General features: G+C 34.2%; 1 protein-coding gene across 2 annotated transcripts; it reads left to right on the top strand.

The window, feature by feature from the left end:
* The first annotated feature begins 1759 nt into the window (after positions 1-1759).
* Positions 1760-17229, top strand: LOC115994824 (long chain acyl-CoA synthetase 6, peroxisomal-like). 2 transcript variants are annotated; one of them, XM_031119103.1, is made up of 23 exons: positions 1760-2134; positions 6395-6455; positions 6549-6626; positions 7242-7313; positions 7443-7524; positions 7683-7788; positions 7881-7957; positions 8843-8887; positions 8971-9057; positions 10221-10310; positions 10428-10507; positions 10629-10722; positions 11241-11329; positions 11421-11509; positions 12026-12155; positions 12263-12381; positions 13362-13485; positions 13575-13661; positions 15399-15502; positions 15591-15676; positions 16519-16605; positions 16703-16789; positions 16882-17229. In XM_031119103.1, the coding sequence occupies exons 1-23, from the start codon at positions 2020-2022 to the stop codon at positions 16975-16977; spliced, it is 2085 nt and encodes a 694-aa protein (XP_030974963.1). In that variant the 5' UTR covers positions 1760-2019; the 3' UTR covers positions 16978-17229. The 2 variants fall into 2 exon arrangements, with proteins under 2 accessions (XP_030974963.1, XP_030974964.1); XM_031119104.1 differs by lacking the exon at positions 1760-2134 and adding an exon at positions 6012-6155.
* The last annotated feature ends 4526 nt before the right edge of the window (positions 17230-21755 follow it).

Below are 21755 nucleotides of genomic sequence, written 5' to 3'. Positions count from 1 at the left end.
TAGGCTTCTTTGTCCTTTTATCACTTTCCCTACATCTTCACTATTCTATCTTTCAAATATTTCTTTCATCTCTTTATCTATCAACTTCTTATGTAGAGATTCTTTCTTGTCTGTGTCTATTAGGCTCTTTTGTCTATCTATGTCAGCCAACCTTAAAAGGCGTGGAACCGAACCCAAAAATCAGTAACAAAACAAAAAATGCTTCCACACTGTGGACTTGTGGTGGCCAGTGGGGTGGCTAAAAATTCAGATTTGACTTCTTCTAGTACTATCTCTAGAGAAAGGTTAAACGTCAGTTCAAATAGTACGAGGCGTAAGGTTATTGATTTTTTTTTTTTTCCTAAGAAAAGTTATTAGTTTATATTTTACTGTACAATGCTAACTATTTATGTAAAATAGTGCAAAATAAAAAAAAGTGTTGAGATATATATATTTTGATAAAAAAAATTTATATTAGTAGGTGTAAAATTATGTATATATGCATAAGTATTACAGTAACTGTGTATTATGTAAAATAGTGCAAATTAAAAAAGTGTTGAGATATGTATATTTTGATAAAAAAAATTTATATTAGTAGGTGTAAAATTGTTTATATATGCACAAATATTGTAGTAACTGTGCATATATGCAAATTACTGTAGCTCATGCATTCAATATTTTAGTATTTTTTTGATAGTGTTGGGTTTGTGAGAGAGAGAGGGGTTACTTGTGAGCGAGGAAAAAATAAAAAATTGTAAAAGAATGAATATTTTATTAAATAAATATATAAAATAGATAAATTGATATGAGTGTTTTATAAAATGAGTACATAAAATAAAATAAAAAGTAGATTTTTAACCTAAAATAAAAGGAAATTTTTACACTTATTTGATGCGATTGCTCTAAAATTGTATATTATACCTGACAGGTAAATTATAAAGTAATAATTGTCCTTTTCCTAAATATAATAATGGTATGAAGTTGAAAAAAAGAAGATGATGATGAAAATATTGCTAAATTTGACTTTATGCTAGAGGATTCAAAGCAAAGTCCGATTCTGAGGCAGGAAAGTTACTTCAATAAGAAAAGGGCAACACATACGTGTTAACAATGGCTGAAACAAAAAACCAACCCTTCCTAAAACCAAGAAGAAAACTCCTCCAAGAAAACAACAAATCTTAGCCATTTTAAATGCCAAATAATGCTAAATACTAATTATATACCATGTTAACGTTATGTCAATTGTTAATAAATAATAATAGAAAGGTTTTTTAACAAACGTATTCAAAACTCTTCCAACACGTTATCCTAAGATACTAGTCAAAGATATCAAACCCAAAAATAATGAATATTTATATTATAAAGGTTTAAGTAACTACCAATCCAAACTATTACAATATATACAAAATTCAATTCCAAATTTTTAAGGTAAAGCTTTGAGACCAAATTGACTACAAATTAACATCAACAAAATGTGCACCAAATCCATTGCTCCTCTCAAAGTTGACCACCTCACCAAGCCACCAAGAGTTTAGAAACATCAAACTGTTTACATTAATGTCGGTATAATAGTACCACCCAGTTTCATATAAAAAAAAAAAAACTGGTCAATGAAATCTTCACAACAAAAAGAAATTGCCAACTTGCGTAAAAATCATAGCAATTGTTTTGGAAAGTGCGTGTTCGCACGTAAAGTGATTTATTTACCATTTTAGTGCCAAGTTACCGAATTATCCAAACACAAAATCCACAGACATACAGAGTTCTATATATTCATATTACTATTATTTAATTTATTAAAAAAAAAAAAAAAAAACCAATCATGGAAGTTACGCTGATATAGTAGCTTCATTCGTCATCGTCATCATCATCATCATCTGCGTTGTAAAGCGTGCCGTACATTTCTCTCTCTCTCCCTCTCTCACATTTTCGTTTTCTCTTTCTCTTTCTTTTTCATATTCTCGAGAAACAAACAGAGAGAGAAAAAGAAGAAGAAGTGTTACGTGCCGACTTCATTGAAATCAAGATCGCCGGCTTGCAATGGATTCGATCGCAGCTCAGCGTCGTCTCAAAGCCATTCACGGCCATCTCGCCGTCGACGGTGACTCTTTCCCTCAGCTCCGACCGAACCTCACCGCCGGCGAGTTTTTTATCGGTACTCTCTCTCTCTCTCTCTTTCTCTGATATGCTGAAGCTTATTACAAAAAGTATTATAAAGATAAGATCGTTCGCTTTTGATGTACAAAAAAAGAACTAGGTTATTAAATTTTTGTTATAATATGCTGCAAAAGTAGGTGAAGTACAAAAAGTGTGGCGTATTTAATTGCACTGTGTCGTTTGGCGCAGTGGTTGGTATATTGGCCTTTTGGAATATTGATTTTAGTTGTGTCTTTTTGAAGCTCCAATAAATCTCTGTGAATGTTGGTTTCTATGGGGCCCAAACGGAAAATTTTCATATTTTCGGGATAAAAAAGATGGCATCATTTGGTTTTTATTCCAATTTTGTATCCAAAAAGGAAATTCAAGAGGGACTTCTGGGTTTGATTTGGTTTTATTCATTTGGTTTTTATTCCAATTTTGTATCCAAAAAAGCAAATTCAAGAGGGAATTCTGGGTTTCATTTGGTTTTAGTCATTTGGTTTTTATTCCAATTTTGTATCCAAAAAAGTAAATTCAAGAGGGAATTCTGGGTTTGATTTGGTTTTAGTCATTTTTGTTGGTTTAGGAATTTAGTAAATTCAAGAGGACTTTTGGGTTTGATTTTTAAGTTTTTATTTGGATTAAAAAAACTGTGAATTTCAGAGCTCGATTAGGTTTATGTTTAAATTTTTATTTGGATTTTTTTTAAATAAAAAAGGAATAAAATTCTGTGAATTGCAGTGCTCGATTTGGTTTTATTTTTAAAATTTTATTTGAATAAAAAAAAAAAGAATAAAATTCTGTGAATTTTAGAGCTCAGTTAATTATTATGTTTCTGTGGACTTGCTTCTTGGGGCCCAGTAGGCATTTCTGCGGAGTTTTGGTCATGGTCTCAACTTAATAAGAGGATCACACAAGCACGGTAGCAAAAAATATGAAACCAATGAAATTTGATTGAAAAGGGAATGGTCACTTTGCATATGGGAAAGAGATATATGAAAAGTTTAGTCATCATTGCTTTGAGATAGAAGTTAGGACTTAGGGGTCTTTATCTTTTGTTTGTGTGTTTTTTAAATGAATAACCATCTTTCTAGATTTGGTAGGCCAATTAAATTTAAAGGCATTTAACTTTCATTTGCTAGTGTTCTTTTTCGGGTTAATCTTTGATAACACGAATGCTTTCCAAGAAGGGTTGCTCTATTTGTCTCTTCTTTTCAGTAATCAGGGAAAAAATGGGTTTTGCTCTCTCTTTATCTTTTTCTTGTTAGGGAAATTTGTTTAGATGATCGCGAGTAGTTGAACATTTTGGAAGTTAGGTTTTGTTGTAACTGAGTCAAGGATGAAGAAGAGAATTGAAAGGGGCAGATGAAATAAATACATTGCATATGATGTGCTAATTATACTGGAAAAGTTTGGGTGGTTACTAGAGATATTTAGCAAATAGATCGATAAACTAGAAGTAGGGTTTTTGCGTTGGATAAGAAGTGAGCAAGATGACCTATGGTATTCAAGATTAATGCCTTCAAATTTAACAGTTTACAGTCTAGAAGGTTAGTTTCAGATTTAGGGACTAAATCAATAAAAGGTTACAAGATTCCTGCCCAACAATGATATTTTAAAGGCTTTCAAGAACGGTTAGAAGTTTATAAAGGTGAGGCATGGGAATGGGTTTGTGACAAGGTTTTTTAAAGATGAGATTGATTTTAAAGATGGAATTGGAAAACTTCATAATCTTACTAAGGCCTCTAGGATTCTCACTCTCACCTAAAAGAGTTTTGAAGGAGTCTTGCCAATAAAGATGGGGCCAAATCTGCCAAGTATTCTATTAATTTAAGTTCATTAATTTTTTTAGAAGACTTATTGCTCTAAATGCACAACAATTAGAGTTAGGTAATTCCTGAAATTGGAGGCCACCAAAACTTATTCCTCTAGAATGTTGGGGCCCATTGGTGGAAGCTCTTAGTCGGTGGCTTGAATCGGATTGCTATTGAAGTTGGTTTACTTATTGCGGGCTTGAGTTCTCTCTGTGCAAGCCAACAAGAAATTAGCCTTGTTTGAGCTCTTTTTGTGCATAGATAGGAAATTATCTGTGCTTGAGTGGCATTAGAAAACCGTATTGCAACTGTGGCTCATATATATTAGGTTCTTTTTCATAGATTTAGGTAGAATGCTCTCTCTTGTGCACGGCTAGGGAATACACCCTAGGCGCTAAATTTTGTATTTGTGAGAGAAAGCGCTTTGGATGTATTTGACTTATGGGTTTTGTGAGAGTAGCTTTTTGTCACTATTGTAATATGCCCAGGTGTTCTTTATGTGGGCTGCGGCCCTTGGAAAATTCCTAACAATTGACAACCTTCGCAGGAGGCACATTTTGAGAGTTGATTGATGTTGTATGTGCAAAAATAATTGGAGGGGGGGGGGGGGGGGAGCTTGTCTATAGTTCACCTGATCCTCCATTGTCCCACGGCTTTAGATATATGGTCCTTCTCTTTGTTTGGGCTAAACCTGCATCAGGCTCAAATTTGTGGTTGAGTTGCTGGGGTGTTGGAAGGGACAGTTTCAGCTCCACAGAGCTAAAAGGGTGTGGCAAGCTTTACCTTTATGTGTCGTGGAATTTGTGGTTTGTAAGAAACTAGCAGGTCTATGATGGAGTTGAGCGCCCTCCTCTTCTAATCAAAGAGCATATTTTTCAGACTTGTGTGATAGGATGTGCACTCTAGGCTGCTTCCACTCAATGTCTTTTGTTTTCTTTGAAAAGGGATAGTACACATCTTAATTTGCTTCTCTATTTTATATTCTAATAATTTTTACTTACAGTAATGAATTGTAATATCCCTAAATTCTTAGTGAAATTTTTTCTCATTGCCTCACCCTTGGACTTAGGCCTAAGTCAAACCACATAAATCCTTAGTGTTCTTTATTTTTTGTAGTTGTGTCTAATTTTTCTTTCTAGTTTTATTTGTTCCTATTATTTTTTTGTGAGAACTATCTTATACTCATAATAATGTTCACAATCAATCTAGTGTGCAAGTGCTTGGAGGCCTGAAATTTTGTTGATTGGTTTGTGGATATGGTATTGGGAAGAAAGATGTCAGGTGAGTCTTTTACAAAACCTTTGGCTGTATGGACTGTGGTCCTTGATGCCAAATTTGAGGTATAGAAATTTGATGGAATGAAAAACTTTGGCATGTGGCAATGCGAAGTTATGGATGTTTGGATCCAACAAGAGGTTTTTTTTTTTTTTTTTTTTTTTGGTATAGGGATCCAACAAGAGTTGGATATTGCTTTGGAAGGCAAACTTCAATAGTTTTTGGATAAAAAAAAAAAAAGGGAAAAGATCAATAGATCAGCCTGCGGCTGTTAGGCACCATCTGTTTGTGTTTGACTAAGAACCAAAAGTATTTTGTTATGGGAGACGAAGTCTAAAGTGCTGTAGAAGTTTTGATTGTGAGACGTCATTCAATTCAAGCAAAGGTATAGATTTGTTATGTGGTAGCTTGAATTGGATTCCTATTAAAGTTGGTTTGCTCATTTTGGGCTTGAGTTCTTTCCGGGCACTACAACAAGACATTAGTAGCATTTATTAGTGTTATTATAATACCACTTTGCTGACTCTGGCTCATATATATCTCTTTTTCATTGCTTTAGATAGAATGCTTTCTCTTCTGCACGGTGTGGTTAAGGGAATAAACCCTATGCCCTAAATCTTGTATTTTTGTGAGAGAGCTGTTTGGGTGTAATCGGTGTTTGGGTTTTATGGGAGTGCCTTTGTATCACTTTTGTGATCTCAATAAATTCCTTCTGAAATATTGTCCTCATCACCACCCCTAAAGTTGAATCATGTAAATCGTTAATGTTCTTTTCTTGTGTATAAATGAATCAAATTTTTCTTGTTAGTTTTATTTGTTCCTATTTTCTATTTGTGAGATCTTTCTCAAGCTCATAATAGTTTTAACAATCAATTTTGCGTGGGAGTGCTTTTGGAGGACCTTTTGCGCTATAAACTAGTATCAGAGCTTCTTCATTTTCTAACAAAGGTCATGATTTCATAGCAGATATTTATTTGACAACCATCTTTATCATTTTAGTTCTAGCCTGTCTGCTGCTAATTGTTAAGTTATGGACATATATATATATATATATATATATTCTGGGTGTTAATTCAGTTTACAGTATTAGAATATGTATCCAATTTTGCTGTTTGTGATTATGTTTCTTTATATTCCACCTGTATTACATTATTGATATAGTACCGCTTGCATAAAATACTGAACAGATCACGGGTACAGCGTTGTGCTTCCAGAGAAATTGCAAACAGGGAAGTGGAATGTGCACAGGTAGGAATTTCCCATTTTCTTGGATTTGCTTATTCTAGGTTTCCATTTTGTCCTATATTGCCCAATAACTGCTTCCCCCCTTTTGTTGGGCAGATCAGCATATTCTCCTTTGAAGCTTGTGAGTAGATTCCATGATCATCCTGAAATTGGTACACTGCACGATAATTTTGTGTGAGCATCCCCAATAATTTCTGGCTAAATTACTCCTTAAGCTGGTTTTGTTTCACAGAAAATATATATTTTTTGATAGTTATAATGGGATGAGAGGATTTGAACCCTGGACGTCTCTGTTGGAGATAGCAGGAGATGTCACTTGAACTACAAGTCTCTTAGCTTTTTATGATTGAAAAACTTTTAACGAATTATATTTGTCAGTCCTCTCCCCCCCTCCCCCCCAAAAAAAAAAAAAAAAATCTTCGCCCCAATTTTCAGGTAATACCACAGCATTAATTACTCAAATGGTTCAGACTTTAATGAGGAGATCATTAGTACCTCTATTTAATAACCTGAAAGCTTTGGTTTGTGGTTATAGGATAATATATTCTAGAACAAGATGTGGGATGACATTTTATTTTTTGAACTTAGAAACTTGTTTCTCCAAGATTTTGAGAAGTTCCTAATGAACAAGCGGTTAGCAAATAGAATTTTACCTGAATTATTTTGTTTTTCTCAATTTGTTGCGTAACAAACACATCCTTTGTTCAACAACTTTCACTGTAACTGTAACAAGCACTGTCTTCTTTCATTTAGATGTTAGCTTAATGATTATCTTCTTTGAAAACATAGGCACGCTGTTGAAACTTTCCGAGATTACAAATATCTGGGAACACGAATTCGGGTTGATGGAACAGTTGGAGAGTATGTATCTTTTCCTGTAATATTGCTACGAAAAGTTTTCAACTTTACAAATATTGTGTTCATTCATTTTTTTTTTTTTTTTGATGATATTGTCTCCTCATTCATTGCATTCATTTCTCACCCTTCAAGGTACAAATGGATGACTTATGGAGAAGCAGCTACTGCTCGATCAGAAATAGGTTCTGGCCTAATTTATCATGGGATACCAAAGGTGAATATTTGATAAACATTCTATTTTTAAATAATTTTGTGCTTCATTGAAGTTTATAATTTAATTTGGTCGGATTGCCTGTGAAAATTTTCATATTTTATAGTAAATCCTTGATTTTTTTACCTTGTAGCATCTAATTATGTTGCTTCATTTTACAGGGATCTTGTATTGGGTTATACTTCATCAACAGACCTGAGTGGCTTATTGTTGATCATGCTTGTTCTGCATATTCTTCCATATCAGTTCCTTTATATGACACACTTGGTTTGTCACTGGTTATTAAGTAGAGCTTAATACAATCTTGCCCGCTTGGCCTAGCCTTTAGATGTTAATGTAGACTATCGTGTTCTTCTCAGGTCCGGATGCTGTCAAGTTCATTGTAAATCATGCTTCTGTGCAAGTTATATTTTGTGTACCTCAGACATTGAATTCTGTGAGTGAAATTTACATTCTACTTTATCTGTGTTTTAACATAAACAACGCCATATAAAGTCTAGGAGAGGCTAACTTTAATAGCATCAGTACTTCTCCTGCAAACATATTCGTTTTAGAATGGGATTTAGTTATCATCGCCCAAAATAACTATAACCAAGCCTTATTCCCAAAACTTTGTGCCTAGTTATAAATCCTCAATAAACTAACTAGGGCTGGTTGCTTTTCATACCAATCCATCCTAATGCAAAATCATACTCTCTGTCACCTCTTTAATTGGCATGTCCTGTTTTTTACTACTAATAATGTTATTTTAGGTTTTCTTCTACCTTCTCTTCTCGTTCCCATGACTTGAATAAACTCATTCTTCCTCATTGATGCATTCATTGCTTTCCTCTGCACATGACAAAACCATCTTAAGTGAGTCTCCCTCATTGTTTCATCAATAGGAGTCTATCTTTAGGAGAAATTCTTTCGAATATTATATTTGCTTGCATTTACATTTTTCCATTTAACATTCTCAGTTAAGATACAGTGATTTTTTGGTCTTTAATAGCCCAACATTTTAGTACCATAGGACATGGTTGGTCTTTAATTATCTTATACATACTTTTAACTTAAAAGGTATTCTACAATCACACACTATTCTTGATATGCTTCTCCACTTCATCCAAACTGTTCTTATCCTACGATTCACGTTCTCTTCAATCTTTTCATCCTTATGAATTATTATTAATCCAAGATGTTGAAAGCACCTACTCTTTGGCATCTCTTGGCCATCAAGGTTTACAAAAATTCTACTTTTACAAAACTTATTTTCCATGTACAATTTATGATTTTCAAATGCTTCTGCAATATTTCATGTCATGTCACTTGGAATTTGCAGTTGTTGAGCTTCTTGTCAGATATTCCAACAGTGCGTCTGATTGTGGTATGAATATACACCTTGTTCCCTGATTCTGCAACTTTTTTTTCCTTGCTCTAGTTATTTCATTTGTATTTCTCAATAAACAGGTTGTTGGAGGGATTGATGATCAAATTCCTTCGCTTCCATCAACAACAGGAGTTCAGGTTGTAACATATTCAAAACTGCTTAGTCAGGTAATTAACTAATTACTGTGTTCTTTGCTATCAACAATTTTTTTTTTTCAGGTTTTGGGCAGAACTTCAATGAATGACAGGAGGGATACATAGATGGGATTAAAGGCTTTGGTTTTTTTTTTTATTTTTTTTTTTTGGATAAGTGATAAGTTTTATTAGAAAATTATGAACATCAAGTACACAAGATGTATGCTAGATGCATATTACATCTAAACTTTGAAAGTACAATTATCAAGAAACTGCAATAAGTTTGAGAAAGAAAACTTCCCCGAGGCTGATAACCACTCATACAAAGTCCTCAGAAATGCAATTTCAGATCTAAGGTTAACTTCTCATAGCCTTGAAAGTTTCTGGCATTTCTCTCCCTCCAAATGCACCACATCAAACAATGAGGATGAGATTTCAAATCTCACTATTACATCACCCACTAAACACCAAAAAGTGCAAAGACCACTCCCTGGTGGTAGGGCAGTGCAACAGCAAATGATTCACTGTCTCCCCAGCCCCCTTGTACATACAACACCAACTCATCCCAAAAGAAGCAGCCGAAAGAAAGAATGCCACTATTGTTGAAACTGTAGGCTTCCGAATGCTTTTCCAAGGGAACGTCTCAACTCTCCTAGGGTCTAATAATAAGATCAAACCTCAATTTTTCAAAAAAAATTTTGAATTTTTCTTGATTGTTTAAGGATGCAAATGTGGATCCAATGTGTGCGCACACACACGTAATTTGTGGACATGCACACAGATGTCACTCACTCATGCAGCCGTGTTCTCATGGCTAACTTTTGGAGAACTTAAAGAAACCAATACCTGTCTTCAAACATGCAGTGGAATTTACAGCTTCTCTCTAGTAGTTATGGGTTTATTCTCCATATGTGTTTTTTTTATATTAGTAATTTACACACGTAATAATGAGTCTTGAACCTAAGACCTCATTCTTCACCTTGTTGTTACGAGGGAAGGGGTGCCATTTGATCTCATTGGCTATCCTCTCATACATTGTAATAAATGAGTCTCTCTATATTATGACATGTTCATGAGAATTTTTGTCAAGTTCTGTTTGCATAACTATATCAGGATATTTTTACATGATTACTTGGCTTTGTTTGAGTGCTAGATATTATAATTGTTTCCTCATTATGTAAATGATTTCATTTTAGGGCCGCAGTAATCTTCAGCCTTTTTGTCCTCCAAAACCTGATGATGTTGCAACCATTTGCTACACAAGTGGTACAACTGGGACCCCAAAGGTATAGTGTACTATGATTGCTCAATTTTCTGATATATTGAGTAATTGCAGAAATGATTTAATGATAAAGTGTTACTCTCTCAATCCTTCCTTTCTCCCTTTCATGAAATCTGGTCAGGGAGCTATTTTGACACATGGAAATTTGATTGCAAATGTTGCTGGGACCTCCCTCTCTGTCAAATTCTTATCGTCAGATGTGTGAGTATCAGTGGTTTTGTCCATTGCATGGTATATACATCCTTATTGTTTAATAATGTTTAAAATTTATAAATAACCACTTAGTGTTTGCTGAAAGTACCTTTTTTTCTTGGTTGGCCAGTTACATATCATATCTTCCTTTGGCACATATATATGAGCGAGTTAACCAGATCGCGACAGTATATAATGGAGTTGCCGTTGGATTTTACCAGGGGGTATGAAACCTATCCCCTTTTCCGCCATGTATTAGAAGTCATAAAAGATGATTTTTTTCTTGCCAAGAAAAGATGGTTTGAATTTTTTTGTCCTTAATTTTGCTAAAGGAGTTGAAATAATCCCATAATCAATGTAATATGCTGCTTTAAATTCAATATGCTAATCCAAAATTTTGTTTATGAGCAAATATGTATTGCTTTGTATCAAGCGTAATGCATTATGGTTTAGAGAATTTTTGTCTATCTTGTAGTGGTTACAATTGTGATTTTGTTTGTTACTTTTTGTTATAGTCATCAACTTTTTTGGAAAAAACAATTTGCTGTTAGTAACCGTGCTGATGTGCAATCTTATTGCTTAAATATAAACCATCATCCTATTTTAATTTAGTAGCCGATCCGTAAAGGCAAACTATTGGCTGACCTTTTGGTGATACCTATGGTAGATGTTTGACTGATTTACATATATTCTTATGTGAAGAGCCGTTACCATCTCTCTCTATTGAAACTGTTGTATGCAGGATAACATGAAACTAATGGATGATGTTGCTGCTCTAAGACCTACTATCTTCAGCAGTGTTCCTAGACTGTATAATAGAATATATGCTGGGTACAATCATTGTCTGTTGCTTCTGAAATTTTTTATTTAACATCAGCTAATATGTTCACTTCCTCATTCAGTTGAATGCTTTGATGTGCAGTATTTTGAATGCTGTGAAGACATCCGGTGGGCTACGGGAGAGGCTCTTTAATGCTGCCTACAATGCTAAGAAACAAGCAATATTGAGTGGTAAAATATATCATCAATATGATCTTTGTAGCATAAGCTTCATTCTTGTTTTCAGACTCTAGAAATATTTCTTTTGGTTGAAAAATTTGAATTCATTTATCACAAGATATGGGTTTTTATTTTTTATTTATTTTTATTTGATTATTTGAACTATATCTGCAATGTGTTTGGCATTCCTCCATTCTCATGTAGCTCCTTTATCCTACAACTTTCTCTGAAGCAAGTTTTAGCTGCCACCACGTAAATTCACGTGATAGAATAACCCACTAGAACATTAATTTTCACTCAAGAAACAAATTAAATTGCTACATATAATGATGTAGGAGTTTTTCAAATCTATTATTGTGTTCTATGCAATAAAAAAATGGTTAAATTGCATTGTACTTTCATGAGATTCTTTGGTGTCAGTCACAGAGGACTAGAGGAGGAACCTCATGGCTTGTATTCTTAACTTTTTTTTCTTTTACACTCCCAAGTAACTATTCCCCTTTTGGTGCCTATTGATGATTGTTTCAGGAAAGAATGCATCTCCCATGTGGGACAAATTGGTTTTCAATAAGATTAGGGAAAGGCTCGGAGGACGAGTTCGTTTCATGACATCAGGTGCCTCACCCTTGTCTCCCGATGTCATGGACTTTCTAAAGATGTAAGTTTTTTTCTTTTTCAAGGAATATACAATGCCTAGTACATACATGTTTTTTGTTCTTATTCCCCTCTTCTTTTCCGGCTGAATAATATGATAATACTTCACAGCTGCTTTGGTTGTCGAGTGTCTGAAGGATATGGCATGACTGAAACTTCTTGTGTTATAAGCGGTATGGATGAGGGTGACAATTTATCCGGCCATGTTGGTTCTCCTAATCCAGCTTGTGGTGAGTTATTGATGTGAGTCTTACATAATTTTACGTTCTGATCTTTTGGTGTCACCAATTGGCTTTGCTATTAAGTTGATGCCATATAACATGTAACTCTACACAAAATTTGATCAGCATAGGATGCACTGACTTTTTGTCTTTTCATGGATAGCCAGCCAACTAATAGGCTGGCACAAAACTGCATGCATAAATATTCATAATTTGAAGATGTCCTTAGTTTATGTTCTTTGTTAAGGATAGAACACATATTTACAAACATAAGTTTTGGGCCTTAAGGCTTTTGCAACCTTAACTTTGCTATATTGAGAGTTGGATGTGGTATTGGTTTTTGCATATCAGAGATTCACTTGGTTAAGCTAGGCTGACTTTTGTAATTGCATTAGATCATACCAGATGGTGATAATTATTACATGAGAGGCTAATTTTGTGGAACCAGTTCAATGAGAGGCTAATTTTGATACCTATAGATCTGTCTTCTGTGTGTGTGCATGTGGGAGAGTTTTTTTTTTTTTTTTTTTGATCTGTACATGTGGGTATTGTGGGAGTGTTTTTGTTGTATATTACCTATATGTATATTCATGTTTCTTGGTATATCTTCCTGCGCTTATTTCCCCATACGTTTTTTTTATTGTCAGCATATGCAATTGACCTTTGTAGGCAACTTGTATAGTTAAATTATCATAGCTAGGGGGAGATCTGTGTAAGGATGTGATATTAAGCAGTCATTGGATGTATGTGCTGAAGATTGAAGAGCTTTCATTTGAAAACTTGAAAAGAATTTAAAGCCAATAGGATTTTTGTAATAAGGTGAATGATGACTTAATGAATATGTTAAAGATTGAACTGCTTTTATTCCTATCAGCTGAAAAGAATGTACAACAATTGGGCTTCTTGGATGCAGGATTTCCTTTTTATCTTTGTTTTATGTTCTGATTTTACTTTGGACTATGATCTTATTTGATCTTTCCTTTTTTTAGAAATAAAGCTTGTGGATGTCCCAGAAATGAACTACACATCTGACGACCAGCCCTATCCTCGCGGTGAAATCTGTGTTAGGGGTCCCATTATTTTCAAAGGTTATTACAAAGATGAAGTGCAGACGTATGAAGCTTACCTGTTTACTGTTTTTTTTCAGAGTTGTTAAATCTGTCAAATATGAACACATCTGATGATATAATCAAATTGGACAGGAAAGAAGTGGTTGATGAAGACGAGTGGTTTCATACTGGAGACATAGGGATGTGGTTACCTGAAGGTCGTTTAAAAATTATTGATAGGTAATCACACCATCCTAAATATTTGTCTCTACTCAAATTAGTATACTGTGACATGTTTCTCATTTTTCTAATTGTGATGGGTTTAATGTATGTGTCATTGTGAGGTATGCTTAATATACATTTGTGGCCCTTCTACTATATTTTTTTGAGAACGAGGTTTGCATCCTTTTAAGCTTTGTATTGTAAACATACATATCTTAAATTTCTAATCTTAAAGTTAGTCGTAATTCATATAAATTAGGTTTAAACAAACAACCGACGAACCCAACCCACCCAGGCTGATCTAACACATTTGGTCTGTTTCTAACGCTCCTTCAATGGGCATTGTATTTTACGTCATGATTGATCTTTGGCCCCTATTATCTCTCCACAGCCACCGCCATTTGTAGCCAAGACACTTTGAGAAAGGCTGTGGGAGGCCAATCTGACCTTGGTAAGGTCAAGATATGGCTGTGGAGATCGAGATCTGACGGTAGCCAATGGCCTCACTCACCTTTCAATCTTTTCATCATCAACAACTCTATCAGACCAATTAAAAATTTGACCGATAACCGATGAAACCATTTTTCAGCCAATAACCCAGTGGTGGTAGGATGGCATCCCTCCTCCCCCATACATTTTTTTTTTTTTTTTCCAACCTGACACAATCGGGTTGAGTGATGGGCTGATCCTCAACCAAGCCCGATCAAACACAAAACTATCAACAAAATTTCTTTTTGAAGAGAAAGTATTATTTTTCTAAACTCTAATAAATATATGAAATTTGTCTAGTCTGTCATAATGTACAGAATTATCTAGAAAAATAACTTAATATCTCCCAAGTAATGCTCAATGACAATGTTTCATAGATCGATTATCATCTTTATATTGAAACTTTTAGCAATTTACTTTCACTGTGAATTTCCTAATTGAAAAAAATTCCAACGGAACTTACAAAGTCCTCAAAACCATGAAATATCCAAAACTTAATCAAATGTAAGAGCGTGGTTTTTTGTCATTATTTGAGTGGCTGGTAGAACCTTTGTTAGCAGCTGTGTAGTTTATTTTTCTTTAGAACTTTGATGGATAGATGTCAATTTTGCGTAGTCAGTCCTTATGGTCTGTTATTGATTTGATGGATTTATATAATTTGCGTGGTTGATTCCCTAGTTGTATAATCCCTGCATACTTAGGCGACTCTTCTTTTGATATCAATAAAATCTTCATTGCTTGTAAAAAAAAAAAAAGAATGCCAAAACATCACTTATAAAATTAGTGTTGTAGATTTATGTTGGCTCTTTATTTGAGCGATGAAAGTTTTGTTCATTTTGAGCAATAATGCTCATGCTCCAGTTTGAGTCTTTTATGTTATTTCTTTAAAACATGCACTGGGCTTTGCTGAAGCAATTGAAGTGCCTTCAGGTTTTGTGCATAAGGTTTTTTTTAAAGACAAGATGGTTGTATTAATTTTTATGCACTGCCTCTTATATCTAGTCAGAATTGTACAGAAAATACCTTCTGCTGAGCTCATATATGAATAAGGATCCACGTTAATTTTAGGTGTTATTACAGCCAATGAGCTCTAGCTCAGCTGGCTCCTCCTCCCCTTATAATTTTTAGGTGGAGGGTGAGGTTGTGGGTTCAAGGCCCATTGGGTGTGTGCAACGTACCAATAAAAAGAAAAGTTTGTGATTGCAATCTAATATTTATGATTTTTAGACAATGTGAAAGCTTACTGAATTTTGTCAATTAAATTAGAAAGAAGAACATTTTCAAGTTGGCACAGGGAGAGTACATAGCTCCAGAGAAAATTGAGAATGTATATGCAAAGTGCAAATTCATTGCCCAGTGCTTTATATATGGTGAGGAAATGGAGTTCTACTGCTGGATACTCTCTCTCTCTAGCTCTCACATTTGGGTTGCTGACTGATTATTTGTTACTGTTGGTAGGTGACAGCCTGAATTCTTCTTTAGTTGCTGTTGTCTCAGTGGACCAAGATGTTTTAAAAGCATGGGCTGCTTCTGAAGGCATTAAGGTGTTGATTTAGTGTTTTTAATCTGACAGAAAAGTAATGATTAACTACAGACAAATGAACTTCATAAAGTATGACCTGTTTTCATGTTGCATTCAGAGATGTGCACTTGGCCTTTTAATGTTATAGCCAATGAGGAAAATATTGATGCTAATAAAAATTGTGAAAAAAAAAAAAAAAAATCTTTTCTAGCTATATGCTTGAATGTTGAATAGGTGAAAAGGAGTCGGATAAATCAAATGCATAGGGATGCATGCTAGCTTGGTGCTACATCTTATAGGCGTAATAAGGCAGAAAATAAAATTTTGTTAGTGAAAAGATTTATTAGTTTTGTTATCTTATCAGTTCAGTATCATGTATTTCCAATGGTCCGCTTCATCTATCCTTGTCTTGGACCATGTAACTGATAAACTGTGCAGGAAAACTGTTCTGTAGGTTATGTGTGTCCAGCTATCCTTTTAATAACGTCTTATTTATCAGCTGAGAATGATTCATTTGAGTTCAGAGTCTCATGATTGGGTAGGATATTTACCAATCTATTCTTGAACTGAAGCCAGTATAGGTCCAGTTAGAAATTTTCGGTCTAACCTTTGTTTGGCTCAAAGGGGAGGAATGGACAACCTTCAAGAATGAATGAAGGATGAACTCTTTTTCTTCGTTGCTGTTGAAAGATTTATTGTTCTTAGGAGAATATGCATTTGCCCTCATTTTTTTGTCTTAAAGTAATACTTGGGTTTCGTTTGTAGAAGAGAAAAAGAGGATGGGGGAAGGGGTAATAGGAAAAAAGGAAAAAGTTCTAAAATTCCGTACATACCTTACTTGTGATTCTCAATGTGTTAATGCAGTATGAAGATTTAGGGCAACTGTGCAATGATCCCAGAGCAAGGGCTGCTGTCTTGGCTGACATGGATGCCATTGGGAGAGAAGCTCAGGCAAGTTATCTCAAATACTATGCTGCTCTGGCTGTCCGATTGCACCTTCTGAGATTTCTGACAAATTTTATTCGTAACTTATAAATTTGATTTGCAGTTGAGAGGTTTTGAATTTGCAAAAGCTGTGACTTTGGTGCATGAACCATTTACGCTGGAGAATGGTCTGCTTACTCCTACCTTTAAGGCAAGTGTTCAGCTTCAAGAACCTAAGAGCTATGCACTATTGCATGTATTAATTAATAATGAGTCTCTGACTGTTTTCTTGTTTTCCACCAGGTTAAGAGACCTCAAGCAAAGGAGTATTTTGCAAAAGCAATAGCTAATATGTATGCAGAGCTGTCAATGTCGGACCCCTCTCAAAAAGCACCGTGAAGTTAAGAGTTTGTAAAGAAGCAGGGAATTAGAAAATCAAGCCAAGTATCCTCCAAGCAATAAAGAGATTTGTAGTTATTACACGATGGAATGGTTGGCGCTGCCATTATCTGCTGAAGCATCTTGCGTCATGATTTTTTTTTCTTTCTTACAAAATAAAATCAAAATTAATTTGTCATGTTGTTCATTGTATCAGTGTATTCTACATTTTTTTTCTCAATAAGAAGCCATAATTTTGAGCGAGTTCGAATATGGAAATGCTGAGGCATTAATTAAAATTATCTTCTGGAAGTGTGTTTTTTTTTTTTTTTTTTTTTTTTTTCCATTGCATTGATGCAGAAACTCGTGATGAGGGGGGCTGGAGTTATGTATAGATGCGGAGGGGGATGATGTTTTTGGTCATATCAGGTGGGGCAAGAAATTATATCAGGGTAGCCAATTCATCCTAGGCAGCAGAAGAGTGAAAGAGAGATTTACATCATAAATATGACTAGGAATTTATAAGTCTTAATATTTTATTTTGGGCTAATGTTGATATTTATAGCTTTTCAAGCAGTTGATTTCATTCTATACCAAGTAATTACATGAATAAATCCATATAATATAGTCTTAAGATGTTCATTAGGAGCTTTGATCCCAAAATCTCACTAATCCCTTGAGAACCGTGACCAACATTGAAAATCATAGAGAACCTCTCCAAAGTTGGCTCTACAAAAGGTTGCAAAAGTGACTATACTATGGTAACTATTATGGCGGATTGCCAACATCAAAAGTATTTTATGCTACTTCCTGGTGTACAGGAGGCTATTTCAGTCTAGGCTTTCAATTGCTTTGAGAAATTTTTGTTAATTTGGGTGACAGTTTCATGGGGAGTTGGGATTTTGTAATATAAAATAATCTAGTTTCACGGGGAGTTTGGAGTTTAAGGATTGTAAATATATAATGAATAAAAAAATGGAAATGGGAAGGAAATAATATTCAATTGGAATAAAAGGGGGAAAAAAATTATCACCAAAGATATAACCAAAAGCATGATATTTTTTAAAATAATTTCCTTGATGTGGTCAATTTCGTGAACTAGAAAAGATCTATAAATTATCCTTTTTGAGTACACAAGAAAGCTATTTCAATAAGGTTGTTGTTTCTTGTATTAATCTTCTTGATCTATATATGTGGTAGTGGTACCCTTTCATGCTTGCTTGCAATAGCTTTCATTATTCCTCGTTACCTTTAAAATCTTCAAATGTCTACAAGTTGTTGGTATTCCTTACTCCAACCATTCCTTATCACACACATTCAGATCATTTTCTTTTCACCGTTAATTAGAGACCCACTGTAGTAAATTTCAATATTACATGGGTAGGTAGGTGTGTTTCCAATTTTGAATTCTTGAATCCCGCTCACCATGCAACAATTATCTTCAAAAATCAAGAAAAACTGAAAAACTCAAATATTTAATCATCCAATTGCCCAAGCTTCTAAAATGGATGTTGCCCATGGTGAGGCTTGAAGCAACCTGATTCACCCCATCCTTTAGAATCACACCTACCCACCCACCCATCAAACACACTCAAACAACTCTAGAAACCCACTGCTATTCCTCACAAAAATCCCATGACCAAACCCACATCATAAGCTGAAATTCACATTCTCAACCTATATTGTGCCTCTGAATAGATTAAATGGTAAACATTCAAATTGGACTCGCATGACCAAACCCAACTACAGAAGAGATGGATAGAGTCACTTGTGTTATGTCCAATTGAGGATATGAAGAAAAACAAAAGGCTGAAATAATAATTTTGAAACAAAAATTAGGTCCAAGATGAACTAATTTTCTTTCATTAATATATATCATAAATATACATTACAAAGTATGATGTATAATCTACATAGAAGAATTGAATTTGACAGAAATGCCACAATGCAACAACTATGGCTTTGTCATCGGGGTATTTTTGTGCTTCAGACATGTTAGGTTTTTAGATCCTTGTAAACTAGATTGTTTAACCTAATTAATTAATTAAGTGGATATTTAGGTTTATTATTCAGATCTAGGTCAAACAAACATAAATCATATATGTAAAGCAGCGGAAATATAAAAAACACAATGATATCATCACCTAGGAAACCAAACCGGTAAAAAATTTAGGGAGGATTTAACCTAGCTATTCTCAAAGTAAAAAGCAAACCCACTAGAAAGAATTGAAGTTTACAATAGGATTTAGACCACTAACATCCTATTGCTACTACATGTAGAACTTACTACCACAACCCCATGATAGCTCCGAGTCGATAGACTACTTCTTTCTTTGGCCTTTACAACACAACACCCACACTTGTGACTTTGAGACTCCACTCAAAGATTTATCAACAAAAACTCTCATGTTTGTGACTCCAAGACTACCCTTGAAGGTATAGATCATCAGCACCTTTAATGACTAGATAAGGCAGTAACTTTTACAACATTGGATCTTGAGATTCTTCAAAGAATAATACCAGTAGAAGATATGAGAGAGCTTTTTGGGTACAAAATCCTAGATACAAAAGAGACACACTCTTTTCTCTCTGAAAAGCCTTATTAAAAACATGCTTAGGGTTTCCTTTATATACTAGAAGAAGTAGATTTGAAACCCTAATCCTTTTTGGGCTTGAACTATTGTTGAGCCGAACTTAAAATTCTGCAGACCCGTATTTTGATCGATTGAGCCGGTCTCTCGATTGGTCGAACCAGAAAAATTTTGAAATATTCTTTCTGCAGCTTACTTGTTCTTGAATCTTGACTTAAAACACCTTGAGCATTGTCTAATAATACCTATAAACTCTAGGATCTATATCTAGACAAGTTTGTATTCACGATTTGCTAATTGTTCTAAACTTTTAGAACCTAACAAGACATTTACTAATGAATTATTTTAGGAAAATTTTGATACAAATACTTTCATAAAAAAATATAAAAAAAAATTGTAAAAAAGATGAGTTGATTTTTCTTTTTTTATAATTTTTTTTTTCTAAACCAATACTCTTAGGATATTCATTAACATTTCCCAATTAAAAAAAGGGCTAGTAATTGTAAATTGACAATAGCCAATAGAAATGAGGTAAGAGTAGTGGCACTAGTACACTTTGTTCTTGTTGTTGTTTTTTCCCCCTTAAAATTAGGGGTGGCAATTCGTGTTCGTGTGTCGAGTTCGTGTCGTGTCAACTTATGAATACTTGATGATATAGGTCAACACTAACCCGACATGTTTATTAAACGGGTCAAGATTTCTCAACCCTAACATGACCCATTTATTAATCAGGTCAATTGTGTTGACTTGCTATCAGATTTTATCAAAAAACAAACAAATATTATGAAAAAACAAACAAATAATTTTTTTTTTAATATAAAATTCAAAACTAACGAGTAATTACATCACAAATAATCATTCAAAACTAAAGCATATCATAATATCACAAATCACAATATGTCAAAGAAAATAAACCACAACAAACTAATAAGTTTATATACCTAGAGTTTGAAGAGTATAGTGGTAAAATGTAATTTAATTAAACGGGTCAGATGGGTCAAACAGGTTCTATATGTTCAACACTAACTCAACCCGTTTATGAATCAGGTCAGCCGTGTCAACCCGAATACAACACGAATCCGTTAAGCTTCAACTCATAACCTGCTAATTTCATGTTGTGTCGTGTCGGGTTCGTGGGTCATGCCCAATTTTGCCACCCCTACTTAAAATGAAGGAAAAAAGAAAAAGAAAAAAAAAAAACGAGGTTATTTTAAGATATCCCAGTAGAGTGGAGGCAGGCATGCCAAAACTCTAAGGAGGTCTAGTATATTTTCTTAATAAAATTTATAATAAAAAAAAAAAAAGAAGAAGAAAGAAACGTTTCGTTTGGATTGTAATCTAATAAGTATAAATATAAATTAAAAATATAATTAGAGAACCAGTTCTCACACTCTCTTAATTTTAGCTAAGCTCACTTTCTTAGCCTCTCTTAACCTTACCAAAGCATAGGGGTGGCAAATGGGCGGTTTGGGTCATAAACGGATTGGGTCATAAATGGGTTGAGTGTGTAATTATCCATTTATCCATTTATGACCCGTTTATTTATAAATTAATTATCCATTACCCGCCCAACCCATTTAATTAGTAACCCGCCCATTTAACCCAATATGACACAAATAAATAAATAACTTGTTAAAAACTTTTAAAAAAAAATTAAAAAGTTCAAAAATCACTTTTCCTAGTCTTTCCTTTCATTTTCCCTTCATAAAATTCATTTCTCAGCAACCAAACAAAGCCAAAGAGAGAGAAAGAAAATGACTTTTTTCTTCTCTATTTTTTTTTTCTCGGCAACAAAACAGAGTCTCAAAATTCCTTTCATTTCCTCTTTCCCTTCTATTTCCTCTGTTTTACTCGGCAACCAAACAGACCATTAGAGAAAGAAAGAGAAAAAGTAAATTTCAGACTAGGGTTTCTGATCCTAAATTTAAAAATTCAAAAACAAAAGGCATAAACCCAATAGAGGAAAAATGAAATTCAAATCCTGGTCAAGTACCTTGAAGATTTCTGGGTCCGATCACGCCTGGATTGTTCTCGTCCGATCTAGCCATTTCTCTATCCAATCCAAAAATATAAAGAATAAAATAAAATAAAAATAAAAATAAATGAGCGAAGACGCTAAGAGAAGCATCCAAGGAGCACTGGCAATGAAACCACTGAGCTCCGATGATCGGAAACCCTCATCTAAGGTGGCTGCAGCCACCCCTCCCA

The sequence above is a fragment of the Quercus lobata genome, chromosome 6, assembly GCF_001633185.2.
Source record: "Quercus lobata isolate SW786 chromosome 6, ValleyOak3.0 Primary Assembly, whole genome shotgun sequence".
In the NCBI taxonomy this organism is placed as follows: domain Eukaryota; kingdom Viridiplantae; phylum Streptophyta; class Magnoliopsida; order Fagales; family Fagaceae; genus Quercus; species Quercus lobata.
Note: the sequence above shows the minus strand (reverse complement) of the source record. Positions and strands in the feature narration are given on the sequence as shown.

Bases quoted from the DNA above. Each gene is read 5' to 3' on its own strand.
- LOC115994824 (XM_031119103.1), top strand. From the start codon at position 2,020: ATGGATTCGATCGCAGCTCAGCGTCGTCTCAAAGCCATTCACGGCCAT. The intron at 12,382-13,361 runs GTGAGTTATTGA...TCCTTTTTTTAG, and splicing joins TTCTCCTAATCCAGCTTGTG to AAATAAAGCTTGTGGATGTC. The intron at 15,677-16,518 runs GTGTTGATTTAG...GTGTTAATGCAG, and splicing joins CTGCTTCTGAAGGCATTAAG to TATGAAGATTTAGGGCAACT.